This window comes from Aulonocara sp. 'chitande type north' Nkhata Bay, linkage group LG7 (assembly GCF_057382095.1).
Source record: "Aulonocara sp. 'chitande type north' Nkhata Bay isolate Kocher_YH1m ecotype deep benthic linkage group LG7, A_spYH_male_GT1.1, whole genome shotgun sequence".
Classification (NCBI taxonomy): Eukaryota; Metazoa; Chordata; class Actinopteri; order Cichliformes; family Cichlidae; genus Aulonocara; species Aulonocara sp. 'chitande type north' Nkhata Bay.
The window spans coordinates 9,255,487-9,274,430 of NC_141350.1; the positions used below are offsets into that span (position 1 = coordinate 9,255,487).

The window sequence follows — 18,944 nt, forward strand, 5'->3', positions numbered from 1 at the left end:
CTGCGTCGTGCATGATGCATATGAGAAAAGTAAGATTGGTAACTGGTTCCACCCTGTTCTACCGGTTGCCGTTTTTAAAATAGGTACAGTAATGACCTTTTATTTAATATCTTTCACTTGTTTCAGTTAAAATTATACTACAGGTTAGCGTAGAGTTTAGAAAGCAAACTGAAAATAGCTAATTTGATTGGTCACGATTTATTGATTTTTACGTCCATTATCATTTTATAAAAATTGGAATTGCTTGTCATTTGCTGGCTTTTTAATGCTTGTACATGTTTTCCAAGTTTTTGTTCATCTGGTGAAATTAACATATATTCATGCGCAGCTAAATACTTTAAGAATGAGCTTATAAAATTATATATTTGATCTTTTAGGATAGTTTAATGTGTTTAAACAGCTCGCACATCTTTACCTCTCACATTAGAAACACAGATACAGAGTGTGTTTTAAAGGAAATATGAAAATGTAAAAAAAAAATATATATATAGGAAAATAGGAAAGATAATGCCCAAAAAAATTGAATTTTCTCTCTGGTCCAAAATGGTTGAGGAGTTATGGTAACGGCAAAGCAGATTTTTCTGTTTGTGTTCTGACAGCAGTACCTCATGAATAGTTTGATCTACCATAATACACCAAATATGCCCATAAAGCTCGTCTTCTCTTCTTTCTCAGACTGTTTCAATTGTCTCTCTATCACGATTTACGGTCTCTTTTAAAGAGCCCCTGATCAAAAAGGGTTAACGTCCCACTTTGAACACATTCAAGACCAGAACCAGTCTCAGATATATGCACACGTTAATCCTAAAATATTCTTAACTGCACAAATTCTTCAAGTTCGTGTATATTTTCCACAGTAACAGTAATATGCCGAAGAGAAAGACCAGGATTCACTTGCCACACTGGTGATGGTGTAATGACAGATGATGTCATAAAGCAGCAAGAGGAAGTCATTATTACTCCTTCCTCACCTTACCTCTCTTCAAACTGCACTACCATCAAAACAGGAAGTGCGGTTGATCTCAGAGAGGTTGATCAGAATGAGAAATCGATCAGAAGGCTGTAGATCTTGTGGGAGGTTTCGTATTGATCCCTCTACCTCCTCCCACCTTTGTGATTATCTGCAGCATGGATAGTTTACTGATGTCTGGGGGGACACTTGCAGAGGTTTTGTTATCCCAGGTTAAAGCTCAAAATAATCCCTAAATTGTTGTGTTTCATTTATTAACTTTTCAGTTTATTTGATTATTTTTTTTTAAGCTAAAACAAAAAAGGGTTTTGGGTGATTACTTGGTTTTTACACAGATATGAGCAGGAAAACTGTGAGTACAGTAGACCATCCAGGTGGTGTTTTTATTCATAGCTTCTGGTGCTGACTCCACCTTCTGTTACGGTTAAGTGGAAAGTATTAACAAACCCAGAAATACATTTTTAAGTGTAAATGATCGGCTGCTGTTCTCTTTTCTCCTAACGTTCATGTTTTTTTCTGTGGTTTTTCACTTGGTCACTTAGGTTCATCTGCCATCATGTCATTCGCTTAAGTAAGGGTCTGATCTGAATCTGGGATTTGTGTCTGCGGGTGTGGGTGGTGGGGGTTGGGGTTTTGACATCATGTAAGGGTGACATCTGTCATGTGTGACCGTAGGTTGGCCAGGTGACAAAAGTGAAGGCTGATTTACTAAAAGGACAGGAGCATCAGAGTAGAACCTGACCACACATCCTTCACTCTGTCAGAGAGATAAAGCCCCCTCTCTCCATCTCTGAAAGTGAGTGAGGGACAGAGGGTAAGAGAGAGCAGGAAAAAGACACTGAGGCCTTCACCTGTCGACTTTCAGGACAAGTCTAAGCTGTCTCGGTCTGTCTCTATCTTTTTATATCAACATGTACTTTTTTAACCATGTCGTCGTCTCTCTTCTTCTTCAGTTTCTCTTTGCAAAAAACACGCACACAGGGATTTATGTGCTTCGTAGATGCTCAGATGTTTGCTTTTAGATGGATTTCAGTTCCTTCCTTTCTTGATCCTCGAGCTCATCTTGAATGTAAGGCTGTGCGCACGTATATGCTATCAATATGCCCTTGTGCTCTAAATATTGTAATCAATAACCATATGATTATCTGTATAGGGAAGGTATAAATGATTTCAAACAGGGTGAGGGTGACTGATGTTTGCTTTTCACAATGAAGTTACTGTCAATAATTAATGCATGTGATTAATCTGTAAACAACTTCACAAGTGAGCAAGAATGAAAAGGGCGTCGTGCTGGTATTGTGTGTGTGGGTGTGTGCTTGAATATGTGCGACCTTGACCCCTTGATTCTCTGTAAGAGAAAAAGCTTTGGAACTTTATTACAGCACTTACATGTTAGCTGGTACACGTGTTGTACCAGCTAACATGGAAATGCATTCAAAAACAATGTCACATGTGTGGCTGGGAGTCAAATTAATATCTTCACAAAGGTACGCAGACTAGAAGAATGAATTACGAGGATTTCCTCCTTAATAAAAGGAAGGAAATTGAAAAGATTTTGAGTATTGGAATATTTCCTGTCGTGTCAGTTGTCATTTGTGTGCTCATGTGTGTTCATTTGCACCTGACAGTAAAACAGGTCAGCGTTTCTCCCATGTGGTCATTAATGGGCTTTGAAATGATCCAGTTTAAAATCTTTTTAAGTAGTTGTTTGGTAGAGAGTGAATGTGCCACTCTATTGTTTTGATTTGCTTGAAGTGGTAACAAATTGTAACTGTGTGTAAGAAAAAGTGTAACTGAAAGGTTGATGCTTTTTATCAGTTATCACGGGATTGTCACACTAATTAACCCGGTCGTGTGAAGGAAAACAGCTGCTGAGAATGAGGGAAACACAGTATAGTAAAACCATATATATCCATGGTACATCAGCTGGTTACTATGTAGCGCTTTTCTACTCTACTGGAGTACTCAGAGTGCTTTATAGCAGCGGTCCGCAACCTTTTTTTGCACCACGGACCGGTTTATGTCCGACAATATTTTCACAGAGCAGCCTTTAAGGTGCCTTGGATAAATACAACAACAACAAAAAAACAAAACAGTACTGGTACCAAAAAAAAGAAGATTCATTCATAACACAGGAAAAAACCCAGGGAAAACGAGTTAACAATAAAAACGCTAAAAAAAAAAATGCTAAAAACCAATAAAAACACCGAAAACCATGAATTTCACACCCGAGCTTCAACTCTCGACCACCTGGATTATCTACTCGCGACCCGGTACCAAACGACTCGCGGACCGGTACCGACCGGTCCGTGGCCCGGGGGTTGGCGACCGCTGCTTTCTAGAGCCCCTACAACAATTCACGGCTATTCATACAAGCACTTTTTTTCTAGGCCTAAGTGCTTTCTAAGATTCACACAAATTCATACTCCAATGAATGCATCAGAGAGCAACTTGGTGTTCAGTATCCTGCCAATGTTTTGGCATAGAGCCACCTCCATCCATCCATGCACTCATCCATCCAACCATCTTCTTCCTCTGAGCTAATTCAGGGTCATCGGGGTGCTGGATTCTATTCCAGCTGCCGTTGGGTGAGAGGTGAGGTACACCCTGGACAGGTCGGCAGTGTGTCTGTGTGTGCCAACACAGGGAGACAGACATCCATTCGCACTCACATTCACACCTATGGGCAATTTAGATTCACTAGTTAAACTAACCCCAATTAAGGTAATGTACGCAGACACAGGGCAAACCTGCAATTCGACACAGAAAGGACACAAGCCAGATGGTGGATTCAAACCCTTCTTGCTGTATTATTCAGAATATCAGTTAAATAACTTGCTGATATTTGACGTTCACTGTTTTCTAAACAGAATTTTGCAGACTGACGTCAAGCACTCATGCGCTTACATAAACCTCCTAGGACCTGGCGTCCACATGTGTGGACATCACATTTTTGGTTGTTTAGACCAAAATACTAAATATTGCTCTATAAAGAACCTGATATCCACTTACAAGGACATTGTATTGCCACTGTTCTATCAAAATGTAAAACGAATGTCCTCATATGTGGCTCTAATTTTTCTCAGAAACAAAAATCAAGTAAAAAAAGAAAAATCTGGTAATTCTTTGTTTTTACATTCATCAGGTCCCAATCAGCCCAAATAGCAAAGAGAAATTAAAAATTCATGCCATGAAAGAGTTCGGGTCTTAGGAGGTTAATGTTATAGATGATTGTTAAATTTTGAACTCATTGATATTAACTTCAAATTTTCTGTTTTTTTTGTTTTGACGACTTTGGAGCATTTCAGGCGACTTACTTAGTTTGTCTTCAACAGCGTCACTCAGGTGTCACATTCTTGTGTAAATCATCATCTATAGCACCAGTGATGAAAGGGGAAGAGCCTTAATAGACAACACGAATTCAAGGTTCAAGCAAGGGATTCACTGGCCATGAAGCTTAACAAATCTGGGTGGCAGCTCCCATGTGGAACTGCTTTTGGAACTCTAGTAATGTTACTGGTGTTCAGAAACTCCACAGGATGCTTTGAAATTAAATGCCACCATTGTCACGGACCGTTTGGGCTTTTAAACTGTCATACCAACAGAAGAAGGGGAAGTGATGGTATACTGCCCGAGATGCTGGGCTCAAAGCGAGTGTGATTGAAGCAAACTTTTCTAAAGACATGACATGCTGGGTGAGAAGCAGGCATGTGCTATTACAGGTTGACACATCAAACACGGGCTGTTTTGTGTTGGTACCAAAATACCAGTGTTGTAACGACACTAGCAAAAACATTTAAACAATACCCAGAATCTTCATCCTTGAGTACACACCTTTCTTACTTTCTGCAACTTAGCAAAGTCAAAGAGTAAAATGGGAAAAAGGTTTAGCCATTGAAGGATCCTATGCCCCCCGTGCTTCTCTCTACTCCTTACACACACTCTTTTTCTTCGACTGTGTGTATGTGTGTGTACATGAAGGAGAAGCCTATCTTGCCTGCTATCATTTCCTGAATGACCTCTGCTTTCAGCCTATGATGGATTGTATTGCGCTCATAGACATTAATTTTCCTGAACCAGGCAAAAAAAAAAAAAAAAAGAGCTTTACTCACAGGAAGAGCATGTTAGTACAAGGGTAATTCTATAAAACAACAGCTAAGATACAGCAGAGAGTCAGGCATTATCAACAGCAAGCCTTGGAGACTCTACACATTTCCCTCCTTCATCTCACTAACTCTCACTTTGAGTCTTTGTCTCGCTCAGGCGTTATCAAGTGTATTTGCTTGTGTCAGTAGTTAGTAGCAGGTATTAACATGCACTCTCCTGTGAGCGTGTGTCTGCAGCGTTCAGGTAAGTTGCAGCTGCTGTCTCTGTGGTGCTGTCTTCTCATTAAGGCAGGTAATGAGCTCAGTCACATCCACCTCTGCAGGTCACCCCACGAGAGAGAGAAAGGGATGGAGAGAGGATTAGAAACAACAGAGGAAGTGTTGCAGGAAAGAGGTACTCTGTGTGCGCATGAGGGAGAAAAGGGATGTCTTAATTATTTCACCTGCCTGCTGTTCCACTCGACTGCAGCACCTTTGGGTTACTCCCTGTTTACACTACTGTGCAAGCCTCTGTGCTCCGTGCGCTCCAGGAATTGGATGATGGGAAAGCAGAAGACGAGCTGAGATAATTCAGGATGTAGTCGAAAGGGTTGTGGACGGGGGCGGGGTGGGGACAGAGACAGAATGAGGTTGTTGAAAGCAACACAGGAAAAGGGTTAAAAACAAGCAGGAGAAGGAGAGGGAAGGAGAAGGGAGTGTTAAAGAAGAAAGCAAAGGAGTGGAGGAGTGGGGAATAGAGGGAGTGTGTCTTCCCAGGAGTGAGCAGGCTGTCTTGTCGAGTAGTTCATCATTGTGTCCCCGGTGACTGTGTCTGTGGCCTGGCCCCGCTGTAGCTATAATAAGACATAAATAAGGAACAAGACTGCCTTATCTACTCTGTGGCCCCCATCTCGCTCTCTCTCTTCTTTCCTCTCCTCCTCTTTCTTCTTCTTCTTCTCACACATTTCTGCTGCAGCAGATGTAGAGTGGTGCATTTAAGTAGTGTTTCCCCCAATGTTTACCATTGCTGCTGTCTGATGACCCACAGGCACTCACAACCCTGTGCCCACATATAGATGGACAGGTTTTAGTCTTAACTGTCTTAAATTCTCTAATACAAACAAATTACCCATTAATACTGGTGTCAGACTCAAGCTGCACACCAAAATAAAAACTATCTAAGTAGTTTGGTCATTATTTATAATACACTAAGTGCTCATTCTTAAAAAGGCACCAGAAATATGTAGACAAACGTATGTGGATTTACATAGAGAGGAACAATACATGTCTTGGATACTCTGTCTGATGTTGCTTTCTTTTTGCTAGTTAGTCTGATTATTACTTTATTTCTCTGTGTATTTAGTAGATTTTGTGATTTTGTGAAATGAGTAAAAACATGATGAATTTGGCTGTTCGAGAATGGAAAAAAAAAACACAAGTATACCTTTATTGCTTCCATAGGAAGATAGTAAGTAGCAGCTAGGTGCTGCTAATCAAATGCACTTGATTAACTGATCATCAGTAAGTGTGATCAAGTCTATAAAGGTTCAAGTTAAAATGATTATTCACAAGTGAAAAACATTCAAGACAGCTGCCGGTCTTTTTAGGAGGGGACATTCCAGAAATTTCACCCCAATGAATGATTCCTAGAAAAAAGAGCTACATCTCAGACTCCATATCTCAGTTTGCATGTTTTATTTCATGACAGTAAAGTCAGAAAAAGACTGGGCAAGTATGGCATGTTTGAAAGGGTAGCCAGGAGAAAGCCACTTCTCTCTAAAAAGAATATGGGAGCACAGATTTGGTGTCCAAAGTTACTACAAACTACAAGACTTCTGGAACGATGTCATTTGGAAGGATGAACAAAGTGGAGACGTTTAGCCGAAACACAAAGCACCATGTCTGGGAAAAACCAAACACAGCACACAATCACCTCATATCAAGTATCAAGCACAGCAGTGAAGGGTCCTTTGATTTTACAGTCAAGAAATCAAGGTTTTGCAATGTGCCAGTCAGGACCATATCTCAACCTGATTGAAACACTGTGGTGAGATCTTAAGAGACCTGTGCAAAAACAAATGCCTACAAACCTCAAAGAGTGGGGCAAAATCCCTCCACAACCATAATGGGAGCTGATAAAGCTGCATAGAGTCCTGTGAAAACTTTCTTTGACTGTCACTGTAAACCTAGCTTTGGAACATATCCTCGAGAATAGGTTGAGTGAGTAAGGTTAGTTAGGCCTGATTTAGACTTCTGCGAGAATCTTTGTAGAACTTACGATGTAACTTAGTTAAGTGGCCGACACTGTTGCCGGCATTTATGCTTTTGCTGGTGCATTATGTGTTAATTGCCATGTGATTATGTCCCACTATTTATATGTGGAACATAAATAAATAAAAATGATGGGGCTTTTTCCTTCCTGGGTCCCTGCTCTTTGTTATGGTCATTTTTAATTCAGGCACAGACATATTTTTCTCTCCAGTTTTTCCACTTCTTTTCACATTCCCTCATGTCCATTCTGATAGTTTCAGCAGTCTCCCTCCAGGAATTTGCTGCTGACATTTGTGAGTCCTTTTATTGATGTTATGAATATTATTCCTTATACTGAGATGATGATTGTTTCTCTCACTGATAAAAAGCAAGAACGAGCCAAACCGAATATGCGTCAGGTTATGCTGTAACTTGCAGCGTAGGGTTTCAAAGAGGTTTGCAGGTACAACATAGCCACAGTGTAGATTTCTCGCTGAAGCACAAATCCCCAGTAACATCTCTGACATATTATTCATTACCCACGCCAAGAAAACTCTGTTTTTGGTAACATGTGTGTGTCATTATTATGTCTGCAAACACAGTAGCTCAAAAGGTTTTGTTCATAATCTGTCTTGAAGGTCAACTTAAAGATTTATTGGTTAAATATTAACAGAAAACAGTCTTATATCTTAGAAAGTAGGTTTCTTTGAAATGTGGTGTTTATTGTCAACATATAACAGAATTATATAAAGATTTAAAACATCATGCCACAGTTGACCTTTGACCTCTCCTTCACAGTCAATTGATTGATCTAAAGGTTAAGGTGATAATGTTTTTTTACTTCTATTGTTTGTGTTGATAACATATAAAGGAAACGATGGGATGGAATGATGAAGTATGTTAAATTACAGTAACAGGTTATGACCATTTAAACACGTAATCATTTGAATATGTGTACAGTGTCTCTGAAGAAGTATAATATTTTTGAAAAACAAAATAAACATGTGATCGAAAACGTTTTTCACTTGATATTTACTACTAAAAATCTTAACAAATTTACTAAACAATGAAATGAATAAATTAAAAAATTAAAAAAATAATTTAAGTATACTAAAATGGATTTACACAGGGTAAAAAAACCCAAAAACATACTTTACACTTGTTTTTACCATGTGACAAACTTCTTAAAGTATGTTTAAGAATACATAGAAAAAAACTATATGATTCCCTAAAATGTAAATACTGCCCAGAAAGACGGAGAAGATGTTTGCATTCTCTAAATGCTTTTTATGCCAGTAACACCATTTCCCACAAGTTAAATGCAAGCACGAATTATAAGTGAACAGTTCATTTAAAGGGGTAAAAAAACATTCTTACACACTAAAAACTATGACATTTTTAAACAAAACTTAGACCTGGGAGGATTAACACACACCACTTCACTTTCTGTGTGTTCACATGTTTCGTATTTCCCACACATAAAACCCCTTTATTGTTTTCTTAACTTCTTAACCATTCCTGTCTTTTTTGCGTGTGTGTGTGTGTGTGTGTGTGTGTGTGTGTGTGTGTGTGTGTGATCAAGGTGCTATATGAAGTCAAGTTATTAATGTTTGTGTTTACTAGATTTGCAGCTTCACTGGGGAGTTGGATCTCAGTGATGTCTCACTTTTGTTTACACAACTTAACGCTGCTTGGCTCTGTGGTAGGCATACCCGCATGTGTGTGGATGCGTGAGTGTGTGTGGGAGTCAGAAAGCAAAGAGAGAGAGAGTAAGGTCAGAGCCCGAGCGAGAGGCAGAGAGGGAGACCCCAGGAGAACAGGGTTTTTGCAGGGGCTTTGGTTGTTCCTGCATCATTACCCCGACTGCAGACAAAGCCTACTTATGTCTCTCTTTCCCCTCCCTATCCATACAATCACTTGTACACACATACAATCACACACATACACTATACTGTATGTGTCAACAAAGAGCGAGGGAGTCCTGCACAGGGGAGAAAAGAGGAAATATGAGAGACGAGGCAAAGGAGGGGATGCAGAGAGAGGAGAATGGAGAATAGATTTATGAAATAAAGCATTCCAAACAGCACGATCTGCCTGCTGTGAGAAACACCTTTCATAAATCACCACACAACGGCAGAAAATAGAGCATTTGGTGGCGTTCTCATCTGTGTGTGTGCGCAGGCGTGTGCGTTTGTAGTTGGAGGGACAAGGGGGAAAGAGTGAGAGAGTCTTTTATTATTGTCACCAGTCTAAGTGAAAAGTGTGGTGCAAAGTAGTGTTACAAGTGATGCATATACTGCATGTGTCCAAGCAGGTGTTTGTGTGTGAGTGCTCACTCGTATACATGTCAGTGTGTACAGTCAGAGTGTGCGGTTGTGTTTGTTGCATACTGCCCTCCCACAGGGTATCTTTACAGAGAGCATGATATAAAAAGAGACAGATAGGGTTAGAGAACGAAAAACCGAGAAAGAAAGGGGAGAGGGAGAGCTGAGTACAGTAGCTTGGGGGGATCTCTGTCTGGGTCAGAGACAGAAGAGTCAGAGACAGAAGGCGAGAAAGAACGAAGGAGGAGAAAGGCAGAAAGAGAAAAGGGCGACGTGCCGAGAGGGGAGTTTTTCCTCAGGTGAGTTGTTCTGTAAGTGAGCACTGATCTACCCCGATCCTGTCACTGAGAAGAACGCGAGGTCGACTGCATCGAGAATACAAACAGCGCCTTACTACACACGCACACCTACACACAAACATACATTCGGGAGTGTGCTCTCTGTGCAGCATCTTTCAGAGCTATTCAAATTCAACTGTGAAGCCAGTGAACTATTCACCTAGCTGTTGAACACATTGAGAGCTTATTAAGTGCCTTTGCCAACCATAGAAAGGCCAAGGATGTAATTTGCCATTCACACACTGGTTTTACAGTCCGTCTCTTTAACACATCTAGCGCTCATCTAGCATCCTTAAGTCCTCAGAATGAGACAATTAGCGCTCAGAGACAAGGCCAGTGCACTCAATGGACGAGGAATGGCAATGCGGTGAGAGACAATTTAGCCGAGGAATACATTGTGAGGAAGAAAGAGAGAAAAATGAAGGAGAGACAGCCAGATAGTCGAGGAATGGTCTTTTCAAATTTGTAGCAAGCCAGATGAGATACGGGAGGAGGAGAGGGAGACTTTTATGGGTCTGACAATGAAAGGCAATCAGGAGTAATATGAAATAAGAAACATGGAGCATGTGTTCAACAGCAGACTAATTTCATGAACCTCCTTCACTGATTGCATGTGGAAGACTGAAGTGAAGAAGCTTTGGAAGAAAACTGATTGATGGGTAACACGCTCATATGTGTAGTAGGAAACATCAGCAATGATTAGTCATTTAAACTTGGCTGACTTTTTCTGAAAATGAGCAGAATAGTCTTCTGGCACTGTTGTAGACTGGCAAAACACAGAAAGCACCACCTACAGAACTACTACTGCAGCTTAAACTGGATGCGGGATTTGTTGTGCTTCACACTTTTGCATCAGATTTAATAAAGTCACTGATTCATGGTTTTATTTTTTGTCAACATGTGATGGTCCTTTTTCAAAATGCACTCTAGACCAGGGGTAGGCAACTCCAGGCCTCGAGGGCCGGTGTCCTGCAGGTTTTAGATCGCGCCCTGGGTTAACACACCTGAATCAAATGATTAGTTCATTACCAGGCCTCTGGAGAACTTCAGAAATGCTGAGGAGTCATTTAGCTCTTTAAATCAGCTGTGATGGATCATGGACACATCTAAAACCTGCAGGACACCGGCACTCGAGGCCTGGAGTTGCCTACCCCTGCTCTAGACTGATAATAATCAAAAGGATTTCAGATAGCTGTTCTCTCACACCCACAGAACCAAACGTTGTTCACTTTGACTTTACAGTTTTGCAGCTGTTACTCACTAAATATGTGGATTTGCGATCACCCCTTCAGACAAGGTGCCTTCTGCTTTGCAGTGCATACAAAGAGTCTTTGTAAAGTCATTGCCCATCATGTTCCTCATGTCCTCTCCTCTATTTGCTGCTGCTATCAAACATATTTAAAAAAGAAAAAATTCAGATTCATATGAATTACAAGGGAAAAAAAGACTTTGAAGCTCAAAATGACATGTTAATATTGACAATTTGTGCAGCGTAGTTTATTGTGTAACTTTACCCAGTTGTATGACTGGTCTACAGGGTTTTGGACAGAGGGCGGTAATGTAGCATGCAGCTGAATTAAAGGGGTTGGTATTTAATTGCAGCCCACAGATGGCCTCATACATCTTTGGATCATTTAAAGGGGCGGTGGGCTGAGTAATGTGTGTGTGACACGGCGCTGTGTTTTATAAGAGAGCTGCTATTACACAGACTGCTCTATAAAGGGACACAGTCAGCGGGGGAGAGGTGTGGTTAAAAGCCTGGTTTGTAATTGGAGCGTGACACCCTCTGTTTAAATTCTCTTAATCCAATGCCAGTTTTGTTTACATATAGATTTAATAAAGATCTCAAAATGATTTTTTTTAACCTGGAAAAGATGTCAGTAAGGACTTGTTTGTTAATGTTATTCTTGAAGAGTTTTTCTTACATTATTGAAGGCATACAACACCATTCTGCTGCATTTCACTGGCTTTACACACAGTTTTACACAAAGACAAAGAAGTCTTCTAAATAATAATAGGCTGCTTGTGAGACACAAATAGATACAAAGAGGGAAAAAAATGAAAAATATAAGACCAGTGACGGAGGAGATTCAAAATTAAATGGATAGGAGAAGAAGCGGGAGGAAAAGATGAGTCTGGGGAAGGAGGGATATGGAGATGGTTAAGAAGAAATGAAGTGGGATATGTTAAGAAGTGTGTGTTCGTGGTTGAGCCCCAGCTGTTTTCTCCCTGGGGGTACAAACAGCTGTCATGCACTCCAATAACACACACGTACACTTACGTTGTTTTCTTTTCAATATCTGTACACCCCCTTTTATCCTCAGCTTTGTGAAATTTCCTTATTTTCTGTCTTTTAACCCTGTCTTCAGTTCAGCCTCCTCTGCACATGTTCATTTTTCTGTCCGCATCCCCCCCCCCCCCCCCTCCTCTTTCTACATCCTTCACTTTCTAAACGAAACAGGAAAAAAGCGAGTAGGAATGATGGTAAGGAAGGTTTAAGGAAAGAGAAAAGAGGCACGGGAAGCAGGAAGGCTAGTCTTTCATGTGGCCGTATCCTCTGGTCTGCATAGTCCAGATTACATTCCTTCTCTTTGGTTAGACAGCTTTTCCAATTTCTCCCAGGCAGAAGGAAGACAGGTTGAGAAGACGTTGCTGGTTAACTGCATTAGCTTATTTTGGCATCCTCAATGCATCCGGTGCCCTAATCCCTGTCTGTTGACATGGCAGGATGAGAGAGTGTGGCACTGGTTGATAGGGAGGTCCTCCTGCCGCTCTGGTAGACACATGCCCTCCCATCTTCCTCTCATCATGTACCCCTCTATTCTTTCCTCAACGTTAAGCAGCCCCAGCTCACAAAATTCCTACAGACAAATTGGAAATTTTGTCTTCAGCTTGGCTCTTTAGCTCATGCACTACATGCAGTGAGACAAGAGGGGAAATTGGATTGGTCTTATGAAGGAGAGGCAGCTTGTGACAAGAGGACAGAAAGGAGTGACAAGAGGGTGAGGTTGGTGGAATGGGTCAGCTTGGATAGAGGCAGGTAGAGGTTGGATATATGTGTACATGCACCGCCATGTACACTTTGGTTGGGGGATGGAAGGCATTGTTGTAGGGGTGGATACAGGGGAGATCTGGAGGGATAGAGGGAGATCAGCAAAGAAAAAGGAGGAGGGGGTAAGAGAAGAGTGATTATGGTGGGTCTTGGCTGCCAGGCCTGATAAATGACTAATCAGGAGAACAGGGCCTTAGGTCCCTCACAGGACCACTACTACCACAGGCTTATCACATGCACAGGCTGCAGACGCACACACACATACACTCTTTGCCTCTCGCAAACACGCTTCACACATGCAGCCTTGTACACTTGGACACAAAAGGAGAGGGTAAGAGAAAAGAGAGGGATGGGTTGAATCCATAGCTGCCTCTCCTGGAGCAGCACTCAGTTTGGAGAGCTGTTATAGATCCACCTCTGCCTCCTACTCTCACCTGTCTCACCTCTCTGACTCCTTGCTCCAGGCCTAATAGTCTGCCAAGACTGGGACAAAGAGCAGGTCACATAACTGACAAACTGGGGTTTTGTTAACTGATAATGTTGCCTCTGTTTTTAAAATGATGGCTCAGGATACATTATGTTCATCTATTTATTTTTTACTTTTGAGTTTCATGAGCTTTTGCTCAGGATAGAAACAGTCGCTCTCTCTGGTTAAATCCAATCTGGCTGTATTCCAAGGTAATGATCAGGAAGGGATGGGAAAGGGCGGGAGAAAGAATTATTAAGAGAAGGGAGTAGGAGGAAGCGGTGGCGATGGGATGTCTTTGTGTGTCATGCTCCATTGACTCAGCCTCCATACCTCAGCAGCCATGTGATCCTAGTATGATGCTGCTAATAGTGACACTAGTGGGGTCGAGAGCACGCGTGAGGGTGAGACAATAGAGGTTAGGTGCCTGGGAGTGCACTGCAAGAAGTGGGAAGGGAGGAAGGAACAAGAGAGGAGGAGGGCAGAGATGAGGGGAGAGCTGGAAGAACAAAAAAATTACTGGGAGCAGAAATGCAGGAGAAGGAGAGACGGACGAGACTCGGGTCTCTGTGGGATTGTGTGCAAGGACGGCCAAGTTGGTTTCTCCATCCCCTTGTACCTTTGTGTCCCCCGCCATGTGTCTCTGGATGCAAAGTCACTGCCTTAGCTCAGATCACCTCTGTAGCTTGTAATACTGAATGAGCAAGCTGTGTTTTTACTCCTGTGGCTGCAGTTGTACTGACGATACAGCTCTGTGTATATATGTGTTGAAAGTTAGACATTAACCTACACAAGCAAGGTTTTTCTGCCTCCCTGGGGCATGAAGGGTATAGAACAGTTCTTATACCCATTCATTTGTTCTATATTGGGCCTTTTGTGTGTTTTCAAGGTGCCTTCTTTTTCAAATAATTCATCTGAACTTTTTTTTTTCTAATTATTTAACTTTAGTTTATTGTTGTTTTGCTATTGAACCTGAAATATACTCATAAAGGTTTGTTGCAATATGTTTTTTTTGGCATTTATCTACCATATTAAACACATAGTTTCCACGCTATATGCTCCACAGTAGATAAAGATGAAATTGTACCAGTCTAATTTGTATTTCACACCCAATATGCATCTCTGCCGTTCCTGCGGCAGCCGTTATAACATGGGAAATGCTTAAGCCTTTCCCGCTCTCCGACTGTCACTCCCTACTAACTTCGAGCCGTGCTGAAGCCGTGTGATGCCTACTTCCCCCTGACTCTCTGTCTCCACCAGTCGTAACCAGCAGCTCCGTGATGCCCTGTGATGTTGTTTCTGCAGATGCTGGTGTCTGTGGCGATAAGGCCTCACAGTTGGGCAATCTGATTGGATTAGGGGGCTCTTTGAACAAGCCCTGACTGGCTGTTTGCCGGGGGGATGCAAATGAGCTCCTTAAGAGGAAAGCAGGGACTTGACCCTTATTGGGCCTGGCAGTATGGACAGTGGCACGGAGGGAGGAAGGAGGGGTGAGAGTCCACCATCTGAAAGCTGAATTGTGGAAAGTGAATGGGTGAAAGTGTATCACTGGCAGACTCTATCTCTTCCTCTCTTTCTCTCTCAGTCTGGATAAGTGTCTTCATGATGCGGCTGTCTTGCCTAGCCGGTCGGCCTTCTGGCTTTCTGGCTTAGCTCATTTGTGTCAGAGCCACTCGCTGCTGTGTTTCACCCACTGTGACAGCCACTTAACCTCCAGGTCTGGAAGTATCCACAATTAAGGTTCTTGACCCAATGAACTGAAGCTCAGCTTAATCAGCACCACTGTTGTAGCCAAGATTCGATCATTTTGAATCCAGACAGAGATCCAAAACAACAAAGGTGAGACTATCTGAACTATTTTAACTGCCTACTGCTTTAAAGTTGTTGGTCTGCAGATGTATGGGGCCTCCATGCAGCACAGCTATAGCTCATGTACCATAAGTGCAGCAGCACAATGTACAAAAGGGCTCAGTGAAGTTAAATATAAAGTCACATCATCGGATCTGAAACGGCTCTGCCAATCATGGTGAAGCATGACGACAGCTGCTCAACAGACAGAAATATTTGCTTGTTGTTGTCTGGATGGTGCAGTTCAAGCATTTTCCAGTCATTGCTGTGGTATTCATTTCCTGTTGTTGACAAAAATCACTAAAGTGGGTGGCAGCAGATTGACGTGTTAGAAACAGATGTATTTTGAGGCCTCTATCTGCCGAAGACACTCGTTTCACCAAAATAGGAACAACTGTGCTGCAGGTTGATTAAACTTCCCACCTGTGTACATTTGGCAACATACCACAGAGCAGAAAGCCAGTTTCAAGGTCAGGAAATTACCAAACTGCTGGAGTGCTGCTAGTGCTGGTTGTTGCACAAGCGATACACAAACATTCGTTATAGTCAATGAAAAAAGAAGTTCCAGACCAAGCGAAAGACAACGCCATCCCCCTGGTCTACTGAACCTTGTGTGCAACATGTTAACGTTGTGTTAATGTTGTGGTCTCGTGCCATTTAGGTGCAGCACTGTGTGGATTCGATGTTTGAGAATCTGCTGTGGGGGCTTATGCTGTTTTATGTGAACACACAGACACACTCACACATGCTAAATGACCTCTTACTGCCGGCAGAGGAAGAAAGTCAGGTAGGGGCTGTAAGTCATGCTAGATAAATCCTGCTTTTGTACCAGAGAGACAAGGTTGTTTTGGGTGCAGATGGAGAGAGGATTGGATGAATGGAGTGGTGCCTATACAGTTTTAAGAGCACATCCCGCTGTTAAAGGCTTTGTAGGCAGCGTGGCCCTTCGCTCACCCCCTCCTCTCCCCTGGGGGGGTTTTATCTGCCCATTTCCTCCTCTCGTGCTGGGCCCTCGGGATGCCTTAATGGTGCCATGTTCCCTGTCAGTCAGATATTTAAATGGAAACCGACCATGAAAGTATGGCCGCTCAGGGCTGGCTTGCCTGTGCCACGTCCTTGCTCTCAGCAGCTAGTCAAATTCAGAGACCCAAACTCCAGCCCCGAGCTCCAGACAAGCCTGGGGAGGGCGAGTCAGGCTCAATCTGCAAGTTTAATTTCCCCCATCAGGTTTTAAACCTGTTTACCTTGCAGATTTGATCAAGGATACTGATGCAAATGGAGGCAAAGGCTCCTTGCTCTGGAAACCTTATGTCCAGAGGTTCATTGATTCATGCTAAATGGGTTCAGGCATCATTATTAATCACTCACTTTATTTAATTGATATTGTCCTAAACCCAGAAGAATATTAGTTCCTCTGCACGAGCTGCACTTGTTGTGTGTTTGTGTAACTGATGTTGCTTCACTATTTTCTTTCCCCACAGTTATAATAATCACTGTGACAACTGACAGCTGCAGGTGGTCTTACCAACCCTCACCAGACAACCTAATTTAACCCAGTAATAAATCTCTGTGCCCAGTTGGCCATTTTAGCTGTTTGGCACGGGGCACTGTAAATTCACCCTAATTAGATCCTCCCTCTTCTCCTCCCACTCTCTTCCTCCATCTCCCCCCCCAATCTCCTCCCCTGCTCATTGGTACATATGCTCATACACCTGGTCTGCATCGTTACCTGTTTACAAATGACCAGGCTGGTTCTGCTGGCTTCAGCATCCACTTCACCACACAGCAATGAACGTCTCCCTCTCTCGCACTCTAACCTCCCCTGTGTCATAATTAGACCTCAGAGCTCATGTTTGCTTAATATTATAATCTAGTACACCTGCATTTCTCTCTCCATAGTGCATCGGTGTACCATCAGCTGCAACAACACCCCCAGTCCCCCCCCTTGACCTCATGCTGATAGAGATTTGGAGTTTATGTTAACAGAAACTGTTAGCGAGCGTCTGTATTTTGTTTTCTCCACCAACACAGTGACACTGAGAGGTTTTTGTAGCTCCTCTAAAAGGTACCGCATAAGTTTTGCTCCTGCGTGTGTGTGAGTATCAGGGGTATCAGTGTCATGGCTAATGGTTTCTAGCAGGGGTGCCTGCCTGAAGATTTATGCCACAAATTAGTCAAATGTGATCAAACAGCCACCCAGTTAATCATGCAGGACCTACGTTTATTCCTACTTTATCTACAGGCATAATTATAGACACCCATTCCTCTGACAGGCCAACGCCAGGCCCCTGCGGAGTGATATTGGGAGGCCGCCATGCAGCGTTGTCACTGTGATGAATGTGTTAGTGGTGCGGGGAGTGTTTTAAACATGTATATACTTTACACCCTCTTGTGATTGCTGTAAGTGAAGGCATGGTCCCTGCAGAACCGGTGTAACTCTTACATGCGGACCCTCTTCCTAAATGAGTATTTGTGTGAATGAGTCTAGTCCCTCGTCCCTCTCCAGCTTCACAATTTAAGCACTTCAGGTATTAACAAATCCAATTCATCATATGACTCCCAATTCATTATGTGTTAAGTGTTGACTGGTTAAAGCCAGCTCTATCACTCACCGACTCACACTCCAGCTGCCTCCGCTGTAGCCTCACACGACTTGGAAAAGTGGGAATGGGAATCATCCAGCAGTATTCTGTTATTCCAGGCCATTACCATGTGCCAGGCTGGGAAAGAGATCCAGTGATGTGTGCTGCAGTTTGTGATTGGAGTGGATCCTCTCTCTCTCCCCCTCTGACAGCCATTTTAAACACTCGTTTATGCAGCGCTTTTAATATCAATAAGAGAAGCAGGCAGGCAGGCGGACAGGCAGCAGTTTCTTACACACACACACACACACTCTCACACATACACACAGAGTGACACACACGGCCTGGCTGGAAATCAGCAGCCTCCATCTCCCTGGTATGACAGGGTGTGGTAATTATGTCTCTGTGAGAGTGTGTGCTGTTTGCTGGGTGAAAAATGATAATGGGGTGATTTTTAAGTGCCATATCTCCCGCACGGGTAATGAAAAGTACTTTTAATCCAGTCGGAGGAACGGAGGGGTGGAGGAGAGGAGTGGTTGGGGAGAGGAAGCAGAAGGGTCTGTTGTGATGGGAGGAGAGGAGGAGGAGTGGAGGAATAAGAGAGTGCTCTGAGGGTGGAGGAATGCTGATAGAGGGAGCTGAGGAAACGAGAGAGATGGGTGAGTTCTGTATGGAGATGAGGGGAGAGGACAAAATGAGGAGCGAGGAGAGGTTTCAAGGCAATCCGGTGGCTGAATCATGCGTGTGTGTGTGTGTGTGTGTGTGTGTGTCTGTGTGTGTTGACGTGCATGTGCGATAGGGGGGCTTCTGTTGTTGTGCCAGGGGAATGCCTAAGTCTTGGCATGATGCTTGAGCTCAGCAATTAGAATAATTAAGAGGGACTGACAAGCTTTTAGAGTCTCTCCCCCTTCCTCTCTCTTTCTCTTCCTCTCTCATTCATGTTCCAGCTGTAAATGTGGAGTATGTCAGACAACACTATGTCAGTTATGTCAGCTTAACACACACACGTGTTTGTTAGAAGCCTGCGAC

General features: G+C 42.7%; 1 protein-coding gene across 2 annotated transcripts in view; it reads left to right on the forward strand.

Annotated features, from left to right (window-relative positions):
• The window catches only part of wwox (WW domain containing oxidoreductase), a 137,739-nt gene that overhangs the window by 101,620 nt on the left and 17,175 nt on the right, over positions 1-18,944 (forward strand). Inside the window, exon 9 of one of the 2 annotated variants that reach the window (XM_086298406.1) lies at positions 1,646-8,870. The exons of the other annotated variant lie outside the window; for it this stretch is intronic. Within the exon in view, the coding sequence (XP_086154532.1) occupies positions 1,646-1,711 (66 nt within the window). The 3' untranslated portion in view covers positions 1,712-8,870. Of the gene's footprint in view, positions 1-1,645; positions 8,871-18,944 lie in introns of those variants that run through there. 2 annotated transcript variants of the gene reach the window in all.